At 43.3% G+C, this 21,634-nt stretch overlaps 1 protein-coding gene across 3 annotated transcripts in view; it reads right to left on the reverse strand.

The window, feature by feature from the left end:
* ASAP1 (ArfGAP with SH3 domain, ankyrin repeat and PH domain 1) overlaps positions 1 to 21,634 on the reverse strand; it is a 352,190-nt gene that overhangs the window by 135,821 nt on the left and 194,735 nt on the right. For all 3 annotated transcript variants that reach the window (XM_059043152.2, XM_067017038.1, XM_059043147.2), the window contains one exon: positions 12,097 to 12,169. In XM_059043152.2, the coding sequence (XP_058899135.1) occupies positions 12,097 to 12,169 (73 nt within the window). The remainder of the gene's footprint in view (positions 1 to 12,096; positions 12,170 to 21,634) is intronic.

A 21,634-nucleotide genomic window follows, 5' to 3' on the forward strand; every position in this document is an offset into this window, starting at 1 on the left:
ATCATCTTTTTCTGTTTCCTAGATAATAAAATGAGGTCCTAAGAAATGAAGGGATTTGCTAAGAAATGTGCAGCTACTTCTAGCCTGGGCAGAGGTCACATCCCAGCTCTCCTGCCCTGGGGCCACTCCTCACAGTGCACGCACGCAGCACAGCAGCGATACAACAGGACTGTTCTTCTCTCCATCCCAGAACTCCTGGGAAAGGCGTCACTCCAAGGGCAGGCAAGTAGGAGGAGGAGGTGTGCAGAATTACCCATGTGCCGGGCGCCGCCTAAGTGTGCCGTCTGCGACTGAGAATGCACACACACAAAAGGAGTTTAAAAAGAAACACGGCCAATTCGTATTTTCTTCTTTTAGCTCATTTGAATTTTCTATAGCAAACATGTTAATACACATTATACTTCCACATGGGAAAAAAACATCAAATAGAAAATGCCGTTAAAAAAAAAAATCAGCCCCAGGTGTTCCAAAGTAGCAGCCCCGTGCAAGTCTCCACAGAGAAGAAGTGTATGTTAGATCCATTACCTGAGATGTGGAAGAAGACCCTTCTGTCGCGTGTGTATGCAAGCGACAAACTGCCCCTGCAAAGTCATCCTCCGACAGCCCCTGAGCGTTGTTCGGTCTTACAGGATCGATTACCAGTGAAAAACACTTCAGAATCAAGTGTTGCAACTTGCCTGATTTCCATACCCAAACAGGGTATCAGAAAAATCAACAAGTAGTTATCTTTCCGGGTTAAAGACTCATCTGGAAAGTCCCTCCAGTCCTGGAAACAGACACTTTAGAATTTTTGTCCACTCCCAAACCACAAATGGAATTCAACTCATGGACGACTGCTTTCTGGAGGTTATCACAGAGCATGGCTGCCGTAAGATGGTGTGTAATGTGAAGAACCGTGATGGAGCTGCTTCATGTGTGATACCCCAGGCGGTCGGAGGAGCGTGTATGAAAAAGGGAGGGTGGTTTAAGCAAACCTGGGGAAAATACCATACACAGAAATAAAACCGAAGACCCTGGCTTTCCTGCAGACTCTGACAGTTTAAGTGAAATATCTTTATACAGGGAAAAACAATCTGAATTTGATGAGATATAAACCATCCAAGTGGTCAAAATGCAGTTTTCAACAAAGACGCAGCAAGGTATAGGCAGGCTGTAGAGTCTTAACTGCAGTCTGTCCAAAGGTCCAAAGGAGAAAGGTGGTCCTGAAAAGAAACTACAGATAATCATTAACCTGAATCCTTAAACAGTAAATAGGCTTAGCGAGAAGGACTGAGAAACACAAATGGGGTTACACATCTGTGCCTTTGATTGATGAGATTTAACTTAGAAGATTTGAAAGAAAAAGAGAGAGAGAGGGCCTCCATTCCACTCAATGAGCATGTGTCCCTGAAGTGGGAAGGCTCATGCCAACGTGCTCTTTACCTGCTCGCAGAGGGCACCCGTCCCTGGGCTAAGGGTGACTGGCTTGAAGATGGTGTGTGTGTGTTTTCAATACCAGGGCTCCTACAGGAAGGCCGATACTCTGTAAAATCACTGCGTGTTATATTTTAAGTGTACTTTACAGGCCATCCAAGGATTTTCAAGGCTTATTTTGACCCCATAGGTTACTTTCCATTCATGCAGACTTTAAAATCTAACCTCAAATAAAGTGTGCCTATAGGTAACTATATTTTACTTTGCAATAAACTGTAAGCTCAAGAGTGCAGAAATCACTACTCATCCTGTTCATCTCATTACCCACTCACCTCTCTGGCACTTAATAGTTTTGACTGAATAAATGCAATGCCAATTTTCCACTCCACTAACCTCAGTTGAAGGTATACCTGCAGCTCTTCAACTCTTAAGTCACTTGTCATGATCTGTCATCTATTACCTATTTATTTAAGTCCAAATGCCCTAAAACATAGTAACCACCTGTGAGCCAAGAGTGTTCTGTCAATCCCTTCCACTTATATGCTCAATATGTGCTTAATAAACGAATTGCTCGTATATAGATTTTATAATTAAAGGCCTGCAGTTGTTAGATAACGTGACAAAGTAACTTGTACCAGGCTAATGCTCCTGTCATTAACATTGATAAATGATGGACAAAATATAGAACATAACAACCATTTGAAGCCACTGGAGAGCAAGCAAAGGCATGAAGAAACTGGCGGGGATATTACCCTTCAAGGAAGGGAACGATTCTGGGGAAGACCATCTTTAACTGGCTTTTTTCCTGCTGGCAGACCTCAGTCCATGCTGGGCAAGGAGAACAGAACTCCAGCAGAAAGCGGCATTTTACTGAGCTAAGATGTCAGAGGTCAGGATTGCGTTAGCAGCTGGAAACTGAGCGGGGGGATCTTAGAAAGGTGGAAGTCAGAGAAAGGAGAGCCCGCGCATCTGTATACACTCTCCTTCAAACACTTAGGCTGACCCTGAACTGCACATGCATGAATGCTATTCCGAGAAGCCCCGTGGAAAACAGCACCTTGGAGCTGAGCTGGTCTCAGCCACCTCCTAATGCTGAGAAAAGGATGGACTGCAAGCACTACAAGGTTAGCAGGGCTTGGTAAACACTGTGGGCTGAAGTCCCAGAGGATCATGCCTTAGGAGTACGGAGCATGGAGCGGGGCTAAGGGTTATTTCCTAGGACTGTCGGCAAAACTAAAATAAACTCACCCTAAGAAAGCCTTTTACAGGATCAGGGTGATGGCGGCCACCAGCAACTTAACCGTGTACTAAAATAAACACACTTCATAGAAAGATAACAATCCAGAGACCCTACAACATGTAATTCACCACGTCTACCACGCAAACAGAAACTACTGGACACGCAAAGAAACAGAAGGCATGTAGCCAAAAATCAAGAGAAAAAAGTCAAGAGAAACAGAACCACAGACAGCCCAGATGTTGGATTTAGTATGTAACAACTTCAAAAATAAACATTACAAATATATTCAAGAATCTACAGGAAAAGTTGGACAAAATGGGTGTAGAGATGAAGAACTTCAGAGGAGATAAAAAATTCTACAAAAGGACTAAATGGAACCCAAGAACCAAAAACTACGGTATTGAAATAAAAAATTAATTGGGTGAGAATAACAGCAGACTGGAAAGCAGACTGCAGAAGCAGCAGTAAACGTGAAGACAGGTAAATAGAAATTACCCAAACTGAAACACAAAGAGTATGAAGACCAAAAAGAAACAAGAGTCTTAATGACCTGTGGTGACAATATCTAACACAAACGTTACTGGAATCTCAGAAAGATAAAAGAATATGAGAATAAATAAATAACCCGAAGGAATACTGGCTAAAACTTTTTCCAGTTTTGATTAACTTTTTTGCAATTACCTGTAATTATAATAATTATCACTGATGACTATGTCCCAGTACCACATTAAATATTTTACATATGTTTCCCAATTTTCACAAAGTAGGCACTACTGCCCCATTTTAGGGATGAGAAAACTGAAGCTTGAAGTGGGGTTGGGGGCAAGGTGAAGCACCTTGCACTTATCTCCATGGTAGTGGATCCAAGATGACAAACTACGTCTGTGCCTAATCTCTCCCCACGATTTCAGGAAGCCTCAAGTTGATGAGGATGAAGGCAATCACCGCCACCGCCATTACTGGGTCTGAATCACACATGCTGTGCTTCCCAACAGTGCGATGAGGGAGAAACTGCCTTTCCATTTCCAGAAATGAAGAACCAATTGCTTGAAGTGTTCCCTGCCACCAATCAGGGGTTAAATCAGCATTTGACCCCTAACCTGTCTGAACTAACCCACAATAAATTAATGAGGGTGTACAGCAGGCATGTTCAGCCTATGTAAGAGAATATATTGTTTTCAGGGCATTGTTGTTCATGTATAAATCACGCTAACTGCAAAGGACACAGTAATAGGAGTGAGCTGGGAGAAGTACTTTCTGCGTAGTCCTAAATTCCAGCTCTAGTTTGTATCTGAAGTAATAAAACTGCTCCTTTTCTAACTGGCCCATCTAGCACTTCCATGCTACAGGATTACTGCTTGTTTCACTTGTCTGTCTCTCTTCACATGTGAGGTACTCCCGAGCGGTTATGTCCACAAGTTTTGCACCCCACTGAATCCTCAGTGCCCCATTCTCGGTCAGCACTCACCTCGGACAGTTAATAATCTGGCAATTCTGGCTCAGCAGCTTTGGGATCATAAAGAACTAAGTTTCAAAACTTGTAGCTACTGACGAGCTGTGTAAGTAATTTAAGCCAGGTTTAAACTTAAGCTTACTAGCTGTGTCAGTAATTTAAACCAGGTTCCTTCACCCCTAAATTGGGGATGATAATGTCTCCCATGCAGGATTCTTGAGATGATTAAGTGACAACAGGCACCTGGCATATAGTAGGCACTCAACAAAGGGTGGCTATAATTTATTACTTCTATCAAAATTGGACCATTAAGGTACAGAAACATGTTTTTTATAGTCATCTTTAACAGACTACTTTTGCTTTAAAAAACCCCAAACTACTGGTTGTGGAATGAGTGCTCCCAATTTCATTTAAAATGAGCTACTTTCTCATGAAGCATGCTCCCATAAATTACAAGCAAACATTTAAAAAATATTAACTCATTTTAAAAGTGAGAACACTTATTCCAGACCAGCAAAACGGAGGAAGTGCATACACACACACACACACACACACACACACACACACACACACACACACACACTCACACACACACACACGCACCCCAGACAGCCTCTGATTTCAAGTCACAGAGTGTTTGAGCCTTGAAAACAAAAATTGTCAATTCCCAAAGAGCCTGGAGTTATAAGATTATTCTGGAAAAAGACTTCAATTTTCTAAAGGCAGTTTAAAAAATTCCTCTGGTTTTATCCCCACATAATTTGAGGAGTAATACTCTCTCCTGGACAAGTATACCCCCTTTTGGAAAAGCGTCCTTCCTTGACCATTCTGAAGGAACCCATCATTTTGATTTGTTTTCACCTCTTAAGAAGTAATGATGGATCCACAAGAATGTAAAATGTCTTGAAGGCCCAAAGTAATTTGTTTACACTTTGCTCAAATCACTACAACCGCCATCAAGAGTATTTACAGTATTTCTATCTAAAGCCTTCTACTTCTGAGGGCTTAGATTTATTTATTTACTTATTTATTTATAACAAGCTCACTTTAATTCAAAAATTTTTTTAAAAAAAGATCAGATTTTCATCCACAAACTTGGAAAATAGCAAAAAGGAGAAAATTTTCTAAACACAGACTATGTTCTCTGTATCTCTTGACATTCTTTCCATTAAAGTTCTAATCTATTTTATCTCTATTCATCCTTGTTAAGAAAACTTTTCTTCCCACTGAAAACCACAGGATTAAAAATACCATTACAATTAAGACTCTATCAACTCTACTTAGAATTCACTTCACACTATACCTTTAAATTTGAAAAAATGTTAAGTAAAAAAAGTAGGTAAAGTGAAATTACTTGGATGCAAAAACATTCCCTTCCTGTCCACTGATGGATTTAGCACTTTACCTTTAAAATCTTAGATTTCATCATATATACAATGAGCTATTTCTTAAAATAAATTATCAAAATGAAAATTTGGGGTGAACATCACACTTTAATTTTGCTTTGAATAACACAAATGTTCTTGTAAAACCACTCACTATGTAGTTCTAACTGAAAATGAAAGGGGAATAAAAGAGAAGGCAGTGAGAAAGCCAAGTGCTTCCTTTCCTGACGTGAAAAGGCTATGGAACCGTTTATGACAATCCAGCTGTATTTCAGAAATATCATATACTTGTAATCAAATTACATACCACTGTCATTTTTTTATTCGCTAAAATTAAAGGATTTAAGAATCCAAACTTTCAGACTAACAATGTTACAGAGATTTCTAATGGGCACCATGTGTCACTAATAAGCTAAAATGTATTCCAAATATATCTTGGCATAAATTTTAAGGAAGCCACATATGGTAATAAATTACACATTTTGATTTGTGCAAAAAAATTTATTATTTTTTCAATCACAGAAAAAGCCCCAGTAGCAGGAATATCCTGGGTCTTGACTGCCAAGGAAACGTGTACGTGTGTGTGTTTAGATAATAATAGTGTACCTGTTCAAAAAGATTAACGAATTCAACTCAACTAAGTCACTTGACAGAAAAACAAATTTGGTACCCCCATGCTTACAATGAACCTTCCATTTTATAGAAGTATAGTGTGTATCGCTTTCTTTTTCAACAGCACTGAGATGCAGTAAGCTCTTTTTTCTCTAGAGACACACAGTGACCTACACTGGACCCACCACATGCATACACATGCCCCTGCTCGCAGGGGCAGAAATCCTATGACTGCCAGCCCTACTTCTACCGTTCTGACCTCAGGTCTCACTCAAAGACGGAGAGCAAGATGTCAGCTAGGGCTGCAGTCACCTGAAGGTTTGGGGCTAGCAGATGCTCATGAGTGGTGGTTTTGGGCGGAAGACCTCTCTCCACAGGGCTGCTTGAGTGTCCTCACAACATGGTGGCTGGCTTCCTCCAAAACAAATGAAGGGCTTAGGGGCGACCTAGGTGGAAGCCATCTCTTCTAAGAACTGGCCTTGGAAATCACACGGCATCACTGCTATTATACTCTCTTCATTAGAGGAGAGTTGTAAGTTTGGCATACATTCAAGGCAAAGAGAATTAGGCCTCCTCTTCTGAAAGAAAAAGTCCCAAAGAATTGCAACATACTTTAAAACCTCTACGATGTTCAAGAAACTACTAGCTGTTTTAAACATATTATCAGGAGGAGAGAGGAGGAAGGAACACATACACCAAGAAAAACTTTCTAAATGACAATATATTTCAAGTTTAATATCGTTAAGACTTCAAAACTTAGAAACAACACAGGAAAACTGAATGGCTTGGAAAATTTCCCCTTGATCCAAGTAGCTCACAGAACTCTGTTTTTTTTCTGTTTTTAATAATCTCCTCATACACACTGGGGACAAGTAAGAGAAAGAGACAAATTCCCAAAGCCATTTCAAACTAGAGGGCTTGAAGAGACATAATTTGTTTTTCCAAAAAAACTTCTCTTATTCTACCATTTACTAATTAATACTGATAAAGCTTATGTGCAAAAATAATAAATACATTTTAAGAGTGAGACCTTTCACCATTCTCCACCATCTTTCAAATCATTCTGGGGAGGTGGGTGGTTGGTATTCTCAAACTAGAAATATAGAAATGCTTCTTAAACTTTTAAAGAACATCAGATGGGTTTTCTGTCATAAGCACTGTGAGAAAGCAGAAAATTATGAAAACACATTGGGAAACAGATACCAGGGTTCAGCCTCTTGTGGCTTCTTTGGAAGAGGCCAAAAGCCCTCGGATGGGAATGACCTGGATTCCACTGACCATGTATCATGGAAAGATCTGCAACATCACTGTTTTACTCATCTTGCTATTTTTTCAGAATTAAACATCACAGTGCTGCCCACACAAGCTGTTCGAAAACCCGGGTACACGGTAATCACTGGTGACTGCAGAAACGCTATCGGGCCCCAGCAGTCGCTGAGATCTGGGTTTATCCCCACACTTCCAGGTCACAGGAATGATACCTGCTATGGCGGCCCCTATCTGGGAACCACAACGTCATGCCACGGATTACACTGCTGGGAGGGTACCTGTGATGGATTCATTCATGAATACTCATGGCTAGTGAATATTTAACAGCCATTGACAGAAAGCTTCCTGGGGACCCATCCAGCTAATGAGCAGCAATTCATTCCATGCTTGTTGAGCCCTGGCCAAGTGTCAGGTAGAAGACACATCCACAGTAGCCGCAAACAGCAAAGCTGGAGTCAGCTAGGCTCTCCTTCCATTCCTTGCTAGCTGTGGCATCCTGGACAACACAGTCTGGCTCTTTATGCTTCAGCTTCATCATCTATAAATTGGAGATAATGGTAGACTTACCTCAAAGGCTTGATGGGCTTAACTTAGTACAGCATGAACACCCGATGAATGTCACGTCCTCCAGAGACATTCCCCTTAGTACCCTCCTCAAACTACATCAGATTTCTTCTTTGTACCCGGCAGGCTTTCCTTCGTAGTACTTGCCAGATTCTAACTACGGCTACCTTCCAGCTTGATGACCTGATTAACACCTCTCTCTCCCACAGGACTGTAAAATTATCATAAAGGCGGAGATTCTGTCTGATTTGTCTAATATACCCAACACCCAGAACAGTAGCATGTAATAGGTGCTCAATAAATATTTGCTAAGCTAATAAACTAGGTTGGCAAATTCACAAAACAATACAAAGATGAACCGGCCCTCATCAAGGAGTTCCCAGGCCACTGATGCAGTCCTGAACTCTAGCTGCATTGAAAGTCACCTGTAATCCCACTACTGGACCCTACTCTGGAGCTACTCTTGGAGTGTGAGGGCTCGGGGAATCCCTGGTTTTGTATTCTAAGAGCTCTTCAGGTGATTTTATTTTGTTACTTTATTTTATTTTTAGGTTGCATGGAGCAGCTTGTGGGATCTTGGTTCCCCGACCAGGGACTGAACCTGCGCCCTTGGCAGTGAAAGCGTGGAGTCTAACCACTGGACTGCCAGGGAATTCCCTCTTCAGATGATTTTAATGAAAAGCCAGGATTGAGACTCACTGGTCTAAACAAGAGAGACAGGCTAACAATTACAATACAATGGGATGTGTGCTCTACAGCCACAGAACTTCCTGTGATGATGGAGATACCTGTGTTTGTACCCCACAATGCTGTAGCCACAGTCACACATGACTACTGAGGACTCAAACGGTGGCTACTGAGATGGAGGGCCTGAACTTTAAATTTTATTTTAATTAATTTAAATTTTAAAGGCCATGTGTGACTGGCTAGTGCAGACCTAGGGCAAAGTACACACAACAACCCTGAATCCAGGTTTCAAAGGGGAAACCTTTGGGGGGGGTTCAAAGCTCAGTCAGCTGCAGCCCCCTCAACCACAGGAGAGTGTCATCTGGGAGAGGAAGGGGCAGCCAAACTCTGCACTCGCCCCTTCAACTCTCCACCGTACACAAAACACAGGGACAACCTCTCCCCACTGCCACATCCAGGACAGCTGGGACCAAGGAAACGCTTTAAAGAAGCACATCCCCAAGTACAAGAGCCTTTGTGTGAGCTGCTGAATGATGTGGTCATTGAGGCCAAGGGAAGAAATGTGTCTTGAGTAAGGACACTTGGAAAAGAAAGTCACATGGAGCCCCGAGCAGAGTAAATATGGCAGCACCTCACAGCTGTAAATCAGGAGTCTCCCTTTGTGACTCACAGGCAAAAACTGTAACATTATGGAGAACTGACATTTATTCCTTAGCTCATTAAGCTCCTTAGAAAATCAGACTGGTCCAACATTATTTGTAGAAAGACTGAGTTAATACAGAGAAAGCATCCATGCTATTGACCTACCTGCCATTTTTTCTCATCTACTATGTGTTAAGCATGTACGACGTGGCAGGCAGTGTGTCAGGGGCCTTAAATATTCCCTCATTTTGTCCACACAATACTCTGTAAATTAGATATTATTTTCTCATTTTATGGCGAGGCAATTTAAGACTCACGGAAGTCATTATTTACTCACTCATTTATTTACTTACTCACTTATTGATTTATTCATTTTGGCTGCACCAGGTCTTAGTTGCAGCACGCGGGATCTTTGTTGCGTGCAGCATGAGGGTTTCTTCCTCAACCAGGGATCGAACCTGGGCCCCCTGCACTGGCAGTGTGGGGTCTTACGCACTGGACCACCAGGGAAGTAAGTCCAAGACTCATGGAAGTTAAATAATTTACTTTAACAAGTAGTGACAAAGCTAGGATTTAAACTTAGATCTATGCTACACCGGTTTCTTTTTTACAAAGTCTGTCTAGTATTCTATTATATAGATATACTATTGTTTATTTAACAAATCTCCATTTTCTGTTTTACCAAATCACAGTTAATGCTTCAATGAACCTACTGGTATATAAAGCATAATACACACACATACATATAGAGAAGCACATAAATCCTAAGTGTAGCATTTGATGAATTATAAAAAAACAGACTTAACTATGTAATACCCTCCAAATTAAGAAACAAAAAACAATACCAGCACCTCAGAAGCCCCTTGTGCCACCTTCCAGTTATCTATCCCACTCCCATCCCCTATTAAGGGCTACCACCTCATGGGAGTTCATTAGAAGGAAGCTAAGACATAGGTTATAAGTTAGGTATATAATCTAGGCCAAGACTTAAAGCACCATTTGGTCACTACATAACCAGACAAATATCATTTATCTACGTTAATTAGAAGTTAGTGTCTTATTGGATATAAAGAAATCAGAGACAGGTCTCCAGGAACCAGCGTACTAAATGTGTTAATTAGGATTACAGAGTGCCCTAAGCCTGGGGTCTTAATGAATACAAGAGACGACGGATTCCCAGCTCTGACAAGACGAGGAGGACCAGGAAATACCCTATGATTTTATCACAAGAGTGAGTATAAATGTAAATAAAATATAAAACATATAAAATATAAATGTATTGCATTTACTGAACCGCCATGAGGTGGTAGAACTTTTACAGATATTAATTACTTAAATCCCTTCAACAACCCTGTAATATCACGATCCCCATTTTATTTTTTTAACATCTTTATTGGAGTATAATTGCCTTACAATGGTGTGTTAGTTTCTGCTTTATAACAAAGTGAATCAGTTACACATATACATATGTTCCCATATCTCTTCCCTCCTGCATCTCCCTCCCTCCCACCCTCCCTATCCCACCCCTCTAGGTGGTCACAAAGCACCGAGCTGATCTCCCTGTGCTATGCGGCTGCTTCCCACTAGCTATCTATTTTATGTTTGGTAGTGTATATAATATGTCCATGCCACTCTCTCACTTTGTCACAGCTTAGCCTTCCCTCTCCCCATATCCTCAAGTCCATTCTCTAGTAGGTCTGTGTCTTTATTCCCGTCTTACCCCTAGGTTCTTCAGAACCTTTTTTTTTTTTTTTTTTTTTAGATTCCATATATATGTGTTAGCATACGGTATTTGTTTTTCTCGTTCTGACTTACTTCACTCTGTATGACAGACTCTAGGTCCATCCACCTCACTACAAATAACTCAATTTCGTTTCTTTTTATGGCTGAGTAATATTCGATCCCCATTTTAGAGAGAAGATGGAGGTTCAAAAAAGTGAAGTAACCAGCTCAAGGTAACGCTGCTGGTTAGAGGGAGAGAAAGGGTGCAAAGCCACAAGCATACAACCTCAGCGCGTGCCCTTTCCATTGTACCCCCGCTGCCTTCCCTTCCCAGGTGTTCTGTTACAGACAACTGATCTCCTAGAGACCTGACCTCTGGGAAAGCGAGCTGGTACTGCAATAACAAAAGATGTGAGTCAGAGACCTTGAAACTCATTTTATGTTTGCAGGCCTCTCCCTCCCTGGGGCGCTGGAACCTACCATTTCTTGTGGTTACCTACTGTTTATCTTAATTCAGTTTATTTCTTATCCACTGACAACACACTTTTCTCTCCAAGATGACAAAGTCTCTGACCAAAGCTAAAACATTTGGTAACACAGGTTACCCGGCCTGCCCTGAGCCAGAAGCAAAGACTCGAGTTGGCAGGTCTGTCCAGGTCTCTCCCTTTAGCCTCGTCCCCACGTGTCCCCTAACTTTCACCTCACGCCTGTCACCAATACGGATTTTCAAATGTGTACAGGTACGTTTCCGATGGAAAAGATCCTCATGTGTTCAACTGAGGCCACCGAATTACAGTCTGACCAACCACACAAAGGGAATTTTACATTATCTCCTATGTCACCTGTAGCAAAATTACCTATAACTCTACCGAAGTTCTTCACTGTGTAATAAAACCCACTGCAACTAATGTTTTTCCTTCTTTTTACTTGGGAAGCAGTAACAGGTTTGGACTGACAGAAGAGACAGAAAAAAAGAGAAAAACTGAATTTCTTTGACTTACTTGTTTTTCCATTTGTATCAAGTCTTCCAGAAACTTAGCACCTAACAAATAACAAAAAACTGCAGACAATATACGTAATTGGTGTTATCTGTGTTGGTAAGTACTTACCTTGACCGGAATTGTATATTGCTTTTACAGACTTCTTAACTTTCTGTAAGGCTGTTCTATCTTGGTCTAGAGCCTAGAAGAGAAAAATTGGGGGGAAAAAGATGTTGGAAAACTTGGTAAGTTAAAAAAAAAAAAAAAAAAAAGGAACTAAAGAAAAAGAAAAACTCCTTCATAATTGCATTTGTTGCGCTGAGCACTGCAGCGACAGCAAACTGGTCTGTTTATCAACGATGAACCCCTTCAGAGGCACGAAGTGCCCAGGATTTGAGTAGTTATATTTGGGGGATAAATACGGTCATTCCACAAGCTCAACACTGGTGAAATGGATACGCTGGTAGTCAGTCGGTAACCGTGCTAAGCTATGCATAGGAAAGAAAATATAAGATACCTAAGATCTGATTCTTTCACTCGGAGAGTTTACAACCTGGGAAGGGAGAAAGGCTAACATATGACATGGATGATACCTTCCCAGGGAACAAAACACATCTTATCACCTAATGGTAATTTCAGCCAGAAAGAAAACACTTAAGGGAGTGTGATAAGCAGGAGTGACCCCGAAGAGCTTCTCAAGCTTTTAAACTTGAGGATTCCTTCTAGTTAAAAAAAAATTTTTTTTAATGACATAATGCCGCATGTATTTAAAAAAATTCTGTTTATTAAAAAAGCACAACATGAGAAATGCTACCACGATGCGAGTAATGTTTGTACATGATTTCTTAGGTGATGAATCAACACATCTCCAGTAATCTACAAGGCAGGGGTGAGGGGGTTGTTTCTGGGGGACTGTCACTACCGATTCTTGACCCACGTGCTGGACACACAACTGGGTTTCGTTTGTGAAAATTCATCAAACCATGCACTTAGGATACGTACTCTTTTCTATGTGTGTATTACACTTCAAATACAAGTCAGTGTAGACATACTCATGGCACGCTGACCTAACTTCTTAGAATAAATTCAAGCCCCTCTCTGCTTTCCCAAGGGTCCACGATCCATTCACAGTCTGGGAACCCCTGGAGGGTGGGTCAAGATTTGGAGGACAGGAGCAATAGCAGCAATAAAAATAAACTTGTATAATAAAGTTTAAAAACACTCAATGTGCACTCACATCCTTTACATCATCTCAACCTCAAGACTTCAGATGAGCGAATGGAAAGCCCACGGAGGGTAAGTACTTGCTCTCTGCAGGGTACAGGGGGAGCTGCAGGGGGCAGGGCGATGGCAGCAGGCATCTGCTATTCCCCTTCTGCAAAACGGGCTTTCCTGCCACTCTAAACATGGGGTTCACTGGGCGCTGCCCCTTTCCTTTGGCTCCTGTTCTCTGAGCACCCAAGACTGGCCAGGTGAGCACGGCCCATGCTGGGCTCAGTCCTGCCTAGGAGTTCTGAGCTTGGGAACCAGGAGCATAACGGGCAGCCCCTCTCTGATGACGCGAGCCTGGGGGCCACCAGCGGTTCTGCTTCTAGCTGTGTGGAAGAGTCTGGCCAGACAGGATGATGCTAACAGAGACGAAGCACCAGACACAAGAGGTGGAGGGGGTCCTGGTGGCAACTGAGTCCTTGCTCCCAGCTGTCCCCAAGTCTATATCACTGCCAACCTTCCTGGAGACCGAGTACGTGGGACAATAAATTCCTTTTGTCAGAAGCTCGTTGAAGTTGGGATTCTATCACTTGCAACCACAAGTCCTAAGTAACACAAGAACTGAAGTTTACTGAGCACTTACTACACCAGGCATAAGCTTGTAGACAAGATGTACCCAATAGATATCTTATCTCTTTGAGTTACAGCTTTACAAAAATCCTGTGAGGTAGCATCTATATTTTTCAGATAAGGAAATGTGACAGGCCTTCAGTAAATATCTGTAGGAAAGGAGGGAGGGAGGGAGGGAAATATTACTAACTTGCTCCAAGTCACAAAGCCAGAAAGTGCTAAAATCACATTTTACACTAATGTCTCCCGAATCCCAAATCTAATGGGACGCTGGGATAAAAAGCAGCGTTTTGCAGACTGCGGGTTAACGCCACTTCTACCTCGCCCATCACTCACTTTCCACCTCCACAACTTTTCTCACAGCCACATCCCATCTGCACTTCTTTTTAATTAACATTTTTCTTTAAATTCATTCACATCTTTTTTTTTTTCTTTTTTTTTTTTTTGCGGTACGCGGGCCTCTCACTGCTGTGGCCTCTCCCATTGTGGAGCGCAGGCTCCGGACGCGCAGGCTCAGCGGCCACGGCTCACGGGCCCAGCCGCTCCGCGGCGTGTGGGATCTTCCCAGACTGGGGCACGAACCCGCGTCCCCTGCATCGGCAGGCGGACTCTCAACCACTGCGCCACCAGGGAAGCCCTCATTCACATCTTTTTAAAAAATTTAAATACACTCTAAAGAGTCGGCTCACTCAGCATTAACAGAAGACACCCTAAAAACGACTATGTGCCTCTAACTACATAAAATGCTCGTCTGTTCACTACCTCCAATCACCTCATCTGATGCCAGTGATCCTGCATGTCGCATTTAAGGAAACAATGTTTTATGACACAGCTCCAGAGGAAGAGACAAAGTTTGAGCAATTTCAAAGATCTGAGGTTTGTACATCAGAGGAAAGAGGGAAGATAACGAACATTTTAATAAACGCTTAGTCATAAAGGTGCTGAGATTTACATAGATTATTTCACTTAATTCTTACAAAAACCCTATGAAATAAGTACTATCACTGGATTCATTTTATAGATGAGGAAACAGAGGCTTAGAAAGTATAACTTGCCCAGGTGGCAGAGTAGGCATTTGAACGCAGATCTTCACAGTAAAACTCCACCTCCAAACACTACCCAGTTCTGCATTCCAATGGTATCTGTGAAGAACTGAAACTAAAAGCAGTCTCATCTTAAAGAGGGCAGTATCCACGAGTTTTCAGAGGCAAATCTGTGTTAAGAAGCTACAAGACATTTAGGTTGCTAGGAGACTGGGAGGGAAAGACAGTAATGCAAATAAGCACTCATTTTAGGAGATGGGATCCAAAGGGTTTATCCTTTGCTGAACCGCTTCTGTGGTAAGGATATTTTAAAAAACAATTCTAATAACAGCCACTATTTATTTTTTATATATATATTTCTGCCATCTTTTTTTTTTCTGATGAAAACCCGTGGGCTTTAGAGAAGTGAAACAACCTGCCAGGTGTCACACATCAGGTAAGAGAAGAACCAGCTTATGCTTTTTCAAACAAGCCACCTAAAAATCCATTGCAGAGGCACGCTCATGTTTCTCCTAGATCTCAAGATTTTAAAATAATTTTCGAGAAAGGAAAAGAGATCTCCTTCTGGAAGAAGATAACCTATCAGCTCAGCTCTGGGGAGTGATGACCACTGAAGGATGATTCTACTGGTACAGACATTAATGAGTGGGCTTTAATGTCCATATGCACATTTAGAGTTGATGACTCCGAACGAGCAAAGGGCTGGAAAAGATTTCAGCCGTAACATTTTATGAGACAAGTTATCTGCTTCCTTTTTGCAGGAGGGAGAGTCTCAGAAATTTATGTCGAATTTTTACCAACCTGTCTACAGAACGAATAGGATGTAAGGTTCAGGTACTTCCTTCTAAAGGTTATTAACGACATCCACATTAGACACCTACAGCCACCATTATGTCCGCGTGACACTTCTCTTTTTACACTCTACTATTTGGCCACGGGCAAAAAGCAGCTGAGTAAGACGCAGTTTTAAGAACTCTGTGCTTAAGAGAGCCAGGGAACACTGTCCTTCAATCAAACAATGCTCCCTCCAGGAAGAACACGTCTAAATATGCTACAGAACGCCATTCTCTCGACAGCCAGACAAGCAACACCTGCAGTGACATCTTTTGAAATGTCCTATATGTAAAACTACATAAAGCTAAGAGAAAAGTGGCGGATGAATGGGCTACAAAATTATCCTACCTCTCAGCCCATTAAAAGTTGTTAAAATACGTGCCTGCGTTTCTAAGTATGCATCTGAAGGTGAACAACTCAAAAGCGTATGCGTTTGTGAGAGGAGAGAGGGAGAGAGGAGGAGGATGAATGAACCAAGACAGGAACCCAGCAGAATACGCTCATCTCTAACAGTCGAATAACGCCTCCCCCATCTAGAACTTTGCAATACAGCAACTTCCCCTTCTCTGCATTACTAAAGAGCAGGGGCGTTAACCTAGAAAAGCACTTCCCATCTTTATATGGAGACATATTACTTTTATTTCATGCATAGTCCTAACAAGCCTGGCGTCTGAATACACAGAGAAGATATAGGGTACTGCAAGTTAGAGAGAGATGGCTGGAGAAACCACACCAACAGAAGCTGGCAACCAGACGATTCAGAAAGACTATACAAACTGGACATAAGAATGAAAACATTCCTTGTGAATCAGAGGCCATTCAGGGTAGGACATGGAACCTTTCGTACCACTCCAGGCCGAGCAGCATCCCTGGGTCACAGCGGAGCGCAAACAACACGCGTTCTCAGAGATGCACGGGCATCAGCCATGCCTGCTTCAAGCACAGGGCGTTTGCACTGGCTGATCCTTCTGGCTGGAACTCACCTCTTCAGACGATGGGCTCTTCCTTCTTACCCAGGCCTCAGAATAAAAGCCCCTTCCTCTGAAAGGTCTTTTATGGTCAGCCTAAAGCAGCACGCCCTCCCGCTCCCCAGTCACTCTCTCATATACCTCACGCTAGATATTCCATAGCACTACACACCCCGGAGTGATCCTGTTCATGGCCTGTTTACCGTAATGGTATCTGTTTCCCTCCACGGGAAGAATGAAAGCTCTATGGAGACGGGGGCCCTGCAGAACCTGTTCATGGCTGAATTCCCATTCCCGGTGCTTAGCAGATGGCAGATGTCCAAAAACTGTTTATGAAATGAAGTAACAAACGATGAAGAAATGAATTCCTCGGTCTTCTCAGCTCCCCAAATAGGAAAGGATGCAAGGCAAGACTTGCCTTGAAAATGGCTGAATAAAGTTTTGAATTCAGAAAACATGGTCCTCTGTAATTCCTCCCCTGATTGTTTTGAACAGCCAAAGTTTACATGTATGTATGTGTTAAATAAATGTGTGTGACACACATGTATGAGGGACATGACCACACAGTACCATGAGTAATGGTTTAACAGGACAGACAGAACCTACACAATTTAAGTTAGTTTTGTACCTTAGAATAGTTATTCTGGCAACTTCCTTAAAAAACATTTTATTAGAATACAGTACATCTACGTTAAATAAGCGGTGGCAATACGACTGTTAATATTAAGATTTTCTATTTCAGAATTACTCTCTAAGGCTAGGCACCTTCTTTTCAATATACTCAAATGGGAAAAATGTGTCTTATTTTAGGTAGACGTGATTTTTGAAAATAAGCACGAGTCTTTGGCGCTAAATCTTATGAGTATACCTACAGAGAAAGGAAAGAGTGGATAGCAATAAAATAACCGCATAGAATTTCTCACAGACATGGCCGGGTAGACACCTCCCACGTGCCCGGATGTGGCCGGCACAGAGCCCCCCCCAGAGCAGGTGCTCAGAAACCGCCAGCATCATTACCCTCGCCTCTGAAGGCGCTTCCAAGAGAGAGATTCCTGAAACAGCTGAAGCAGTGACAGCAAAACATCTCTGAAACAAGCGCTCCTACTAGCAAAGTGATTTCTTCAATGAAAAGAACTTTTACTCACTTGGGGGGAAAAAAAGGAGTGTTTCCATTTTTATTATTTTAATAGTCATATTCAGAGAGGCAGTTTCAAAAATGCACTTCAATAGAAGCATCTGTCCCATAATCAGCACAAAGCGAATGCTCTTCTTCTGTGTAACTCCTGTAACAGGGCCATCAAGGGAAGACTACGTGGGCCTAATTTTGGTTCAGAGCCTGACTGCCTCAGCCTTCCGCTTGCTGAGCAACCCCTCTACCTTTCGGAGAGGACGGAGATGCCTAATTAACATTCTCATAAACTCGCTGAGGACGAAAGAGTGATACAAGCTCTCATGCAGCCTCACGGCCAAATCAATACGCTATTTATCCATCACAAGACCCCATATACTGGAATCTATGTGTATAATTGTAATGGGAACCAGGTTCTGAGCCCAGAGAGCAAGCCTACGGGATAATGAACGGTACTGCGAATAAAGGAGCCGGAAGGGAGAGTGACCTCGTTACGGCCTCAGAAGAGAGGAGGGTTCAGGCAATCCGTGCAAGTGAGTTTCTGTTCTGAGGATCAAACTTGGGTTTTTGTAACATTTGCTCACTTATTCATCCATTATCTGTGCCTGGCCCAGAGTGGACCCTACTCTGGGCCAGGCACTGGCCTAAGTGTGAAAACCCATATGCCTGTGCCTTTGCTTCCCCAGCTGCGTGCCCCCCACTTCTACCTGCTAGAGCAAAACAACAACGACAAGACCCTTCACCAGGATCTGTGGGGAGCTTGGGACTGCTTTTGGTAAGACTGATGAAGGAAGTTATTCAAGAAATATTAATCCTCGCTACCCTGGGGTTTTAGCCACACTTCCCAAATCATTCCACTCTCTACCTTGTATTTTAGGGGTTTAGTACGTGTGTCTCTTCCCCTACTCAGTCAACTAAAAGTTCTCCAAGGATAATACTTATGTTTGTTTCTTTCTTCACTTAGAAGATGCTAAGTAAGAACTGAATGAAGAAACACACACACACACACACACACACACACACACACACACACACACACACACACACACACGGAAGGAAGGATGAACAAGAATCCACTGTTCATAGAATAAAACCCAGGTCCTCATTACTGCCAGCCAGGCCCTATGTGATCCAGCCCCCTGACTTCTGTTGCCACACTCTCCACTGCTCATATCTAAGCCACACCCGCAGTCTTTCTGAACCCACAAGCCGGCATCCACCCGAGAGCTTCTGCAACTGCTAACGTTTCTGCTGAAATCCTCTTCTCAAAACTCTTGCCCTGATCTAAAGGGGCCTGGCCTGCTTGTGTGCGCTCTTTCTCTCTCTCTCTCTCTCTCTCTCTCTTTTTCCAGCATTCAGCTCAAATGCTGGAAGCACAGCCCCTATTCATCTGAGGAATCCAAGTATGGGGCACTGAGAAGCATCCTGTGTGTAAGCTATACAACATCAGCAGCAGCACAGAATACCTGCAAGCAGGAAGCAGGATATGGCAACAGCGGCTCGTATGAAAGGAAGAAGTAAAGATGTTACTGTTTGTTAGTTTCAAGATTAGCAGCTGGATGAGGCCGCTACGCAAGGGGAAATGATCAACCCAAAATAAAAGCTCATTTGCATGATGCAGCCAAAAAATGGAAAGTTGACAGGTCATCCACAGAAACAGGTTTTAAGCTCTTTATCTGTGCTATTTTAGACTATGAAAAGTGTCCTTAAGATTCAGATTCTTCCTATGTTCTCTGATTTCAATCAGAAACTTTCAATGTCCTCTACCTGTAGCTGAATGGCTGCATGAGGGGGCATTTGACCAACAGGCAGCAAAGATCTGCAGGCGCGAACTACTCAGGGTTTGGGCCCCACCCGGTAAGTCACTTCACAGTTCAGACCTGCAGCAAAGATTCAATGTACCACTTTCAGCAATACTTCTTGAATGATTCTAAGGACTATTCCATGCAAGAAACCACCACCAACCTATCAACTTTCCAAGCCAAAGAAAAGATACTGCATAAAATTGTGACTCACAAAAGTCCCCTTCCCCGTGTAGGCATAAGTTACCCCTTAGATATGTACACATCTTGAGAGCGTGGACTATGCTAGGCCCAGAGTGGCGGCTCAATAAATGCGAGTCAAACGAATCTGCCTCTATGTTGAAAGCATCTAGAATTAAAGGTGTATAGGATAGCACTGGAACTCACAGGATGCTGTTTATTTCTCATGCATTATTTATTTTCAAAACTTAAGCGCTTCCTACAATCCCTCACTGCCACATTCAAGACTTTTTGCGAAACCATTCCGATTCTCGCACTGATGTCAGGACAAACAGTGCGAACCGAGAAAGTGGAACGGGTCGGTCCTCTTTAAGACCCTTAAAGCCAAACCTGCCATCACAAAGCACAGCCACCTCATACATTTTGTAACCTACTCAAAGGGTAAGCCCAGTCTTGCTTCTCTCTGTGAAGCTCCATCTCTGCACCTACCGGCTAGAGTCCTTGCTGGCCCCACACGGTCTGGCACTGCTACCACAGGGGGCCCCCCAGTCCCAGGGGGTCACGGGCATCCCGGCGTTCGGCCACCGCTTGTCAGCCTTTGCCTCTGGTGTGCAACCCGGCCCTAGAAGCAGCAGGGCCTGGCTGTGGAGCCAGGAGCCACGTCCAGAAGTGGACGCCTCTGTTAGGAGCTCGGGCTAAGGCCAGGGAGACCTTGTATCACTTCCTACTGCCTCCATGGGACCTGCTCAAGTGAGTCATCCTGTGACACCCATGCCCTCCTCACCCGACACCGGCGCAGACAGTGTTCCCTTCTCGCCTCCTTCCCCTCTAACCGTCCTTAGAGCCGTATACTGGCCCATTCTCACCTCCCTTCTCCCTCATACTGATGGAGGAGGAGGAGGAGGAAAATAACAAAAACGTGTTTTATACAGATTATCTTATTTAATCCTCACAGTAGCCTATACGGACGTTTCTGCTGCCCATATTTTACAGAGAAGGAGACTGAAGCTCAGGACGGCCCTGGATCCTGCAGGGGGTCAGAGGCAGAGCCCAGATCCAAGCCCAGCTCTTCCGGACCCTCAACCAAGTATTCGTAAGCATTGTGCTCACCAACCTTCCAACCTGACACAGTGGGGTGCAGACGACGGAGGAACCTTTAAAAGACAAAATTGGCCAAGGATTCGCTGATCAGGCCATGAGACAAACAACTTCAAAAACCTTTCCCTCCCCAATCTAGGGGTTCTCTGTGAAGAAGCCAAAGAGTAACTGAAATCAGCACTTTCCTTGAGAACCCCAAGTCGCTCTTTAAGGAGGGGGAGGGGACAAAAGCAAAGTGGGAGGGGGTCATCCTGCAGCCCGCAGGGGCTGTGCCACCTGAACTGCCCACCAGCCACTTCACGCGGGTCCATCCGCTAACCAAGCGCTGTGCTCGGCGTGGCAGCAGTGAGTCGAATGCACAGAGAGGGTCTCCACTCGGCTTCAGCTGCACCCGGGGAACTGCAGTGCCGTCTTCGGGGACCTCACTGAGAGCTAGCCTGGACGCTCGGTGTGATCTCCCCTAAAACCGACTGCTGGCACGTGCCTGCCACACTCAGGAAACAGGTGTAAGATCCGTAACTGATCACAACAGCACATGGAGATGCACGGGCTTGTGAAAGCTTCTAGGTGCGCCTTGAAACACCAGTGACTGAAAAGCACCACTGAGAGTCACTGGTAGAACAAGCCTCGAAAAGAACTGGTGAGCTTATCCTTGGGGTCAGCAAAGCAAATCGGAGCTCATTTTAAAAAGAGGGGCAGCTTCTCCACCTGGTACTTCTAATCCGGCTCTGGTCCACAGAGAGGTCACTTTCGTCCCTGCTGAGCAATGTGAGA

This window comes from Kogia breviceps, chromosome 17 (genome assembly GCF_026419965.1).
Source record: "Kogia breviceps isolate mKogBre1 chromosome 17, mKogBre1 haplotype 1, whole genome shotgun sequence".
Taxonomy (NCBI): domain Eukaryota; kingdom Metazoa; phylum Chordata; class Mammalia; order Artiodactyla; family Physeteridae; genus Kogia; species Kogia breviceps.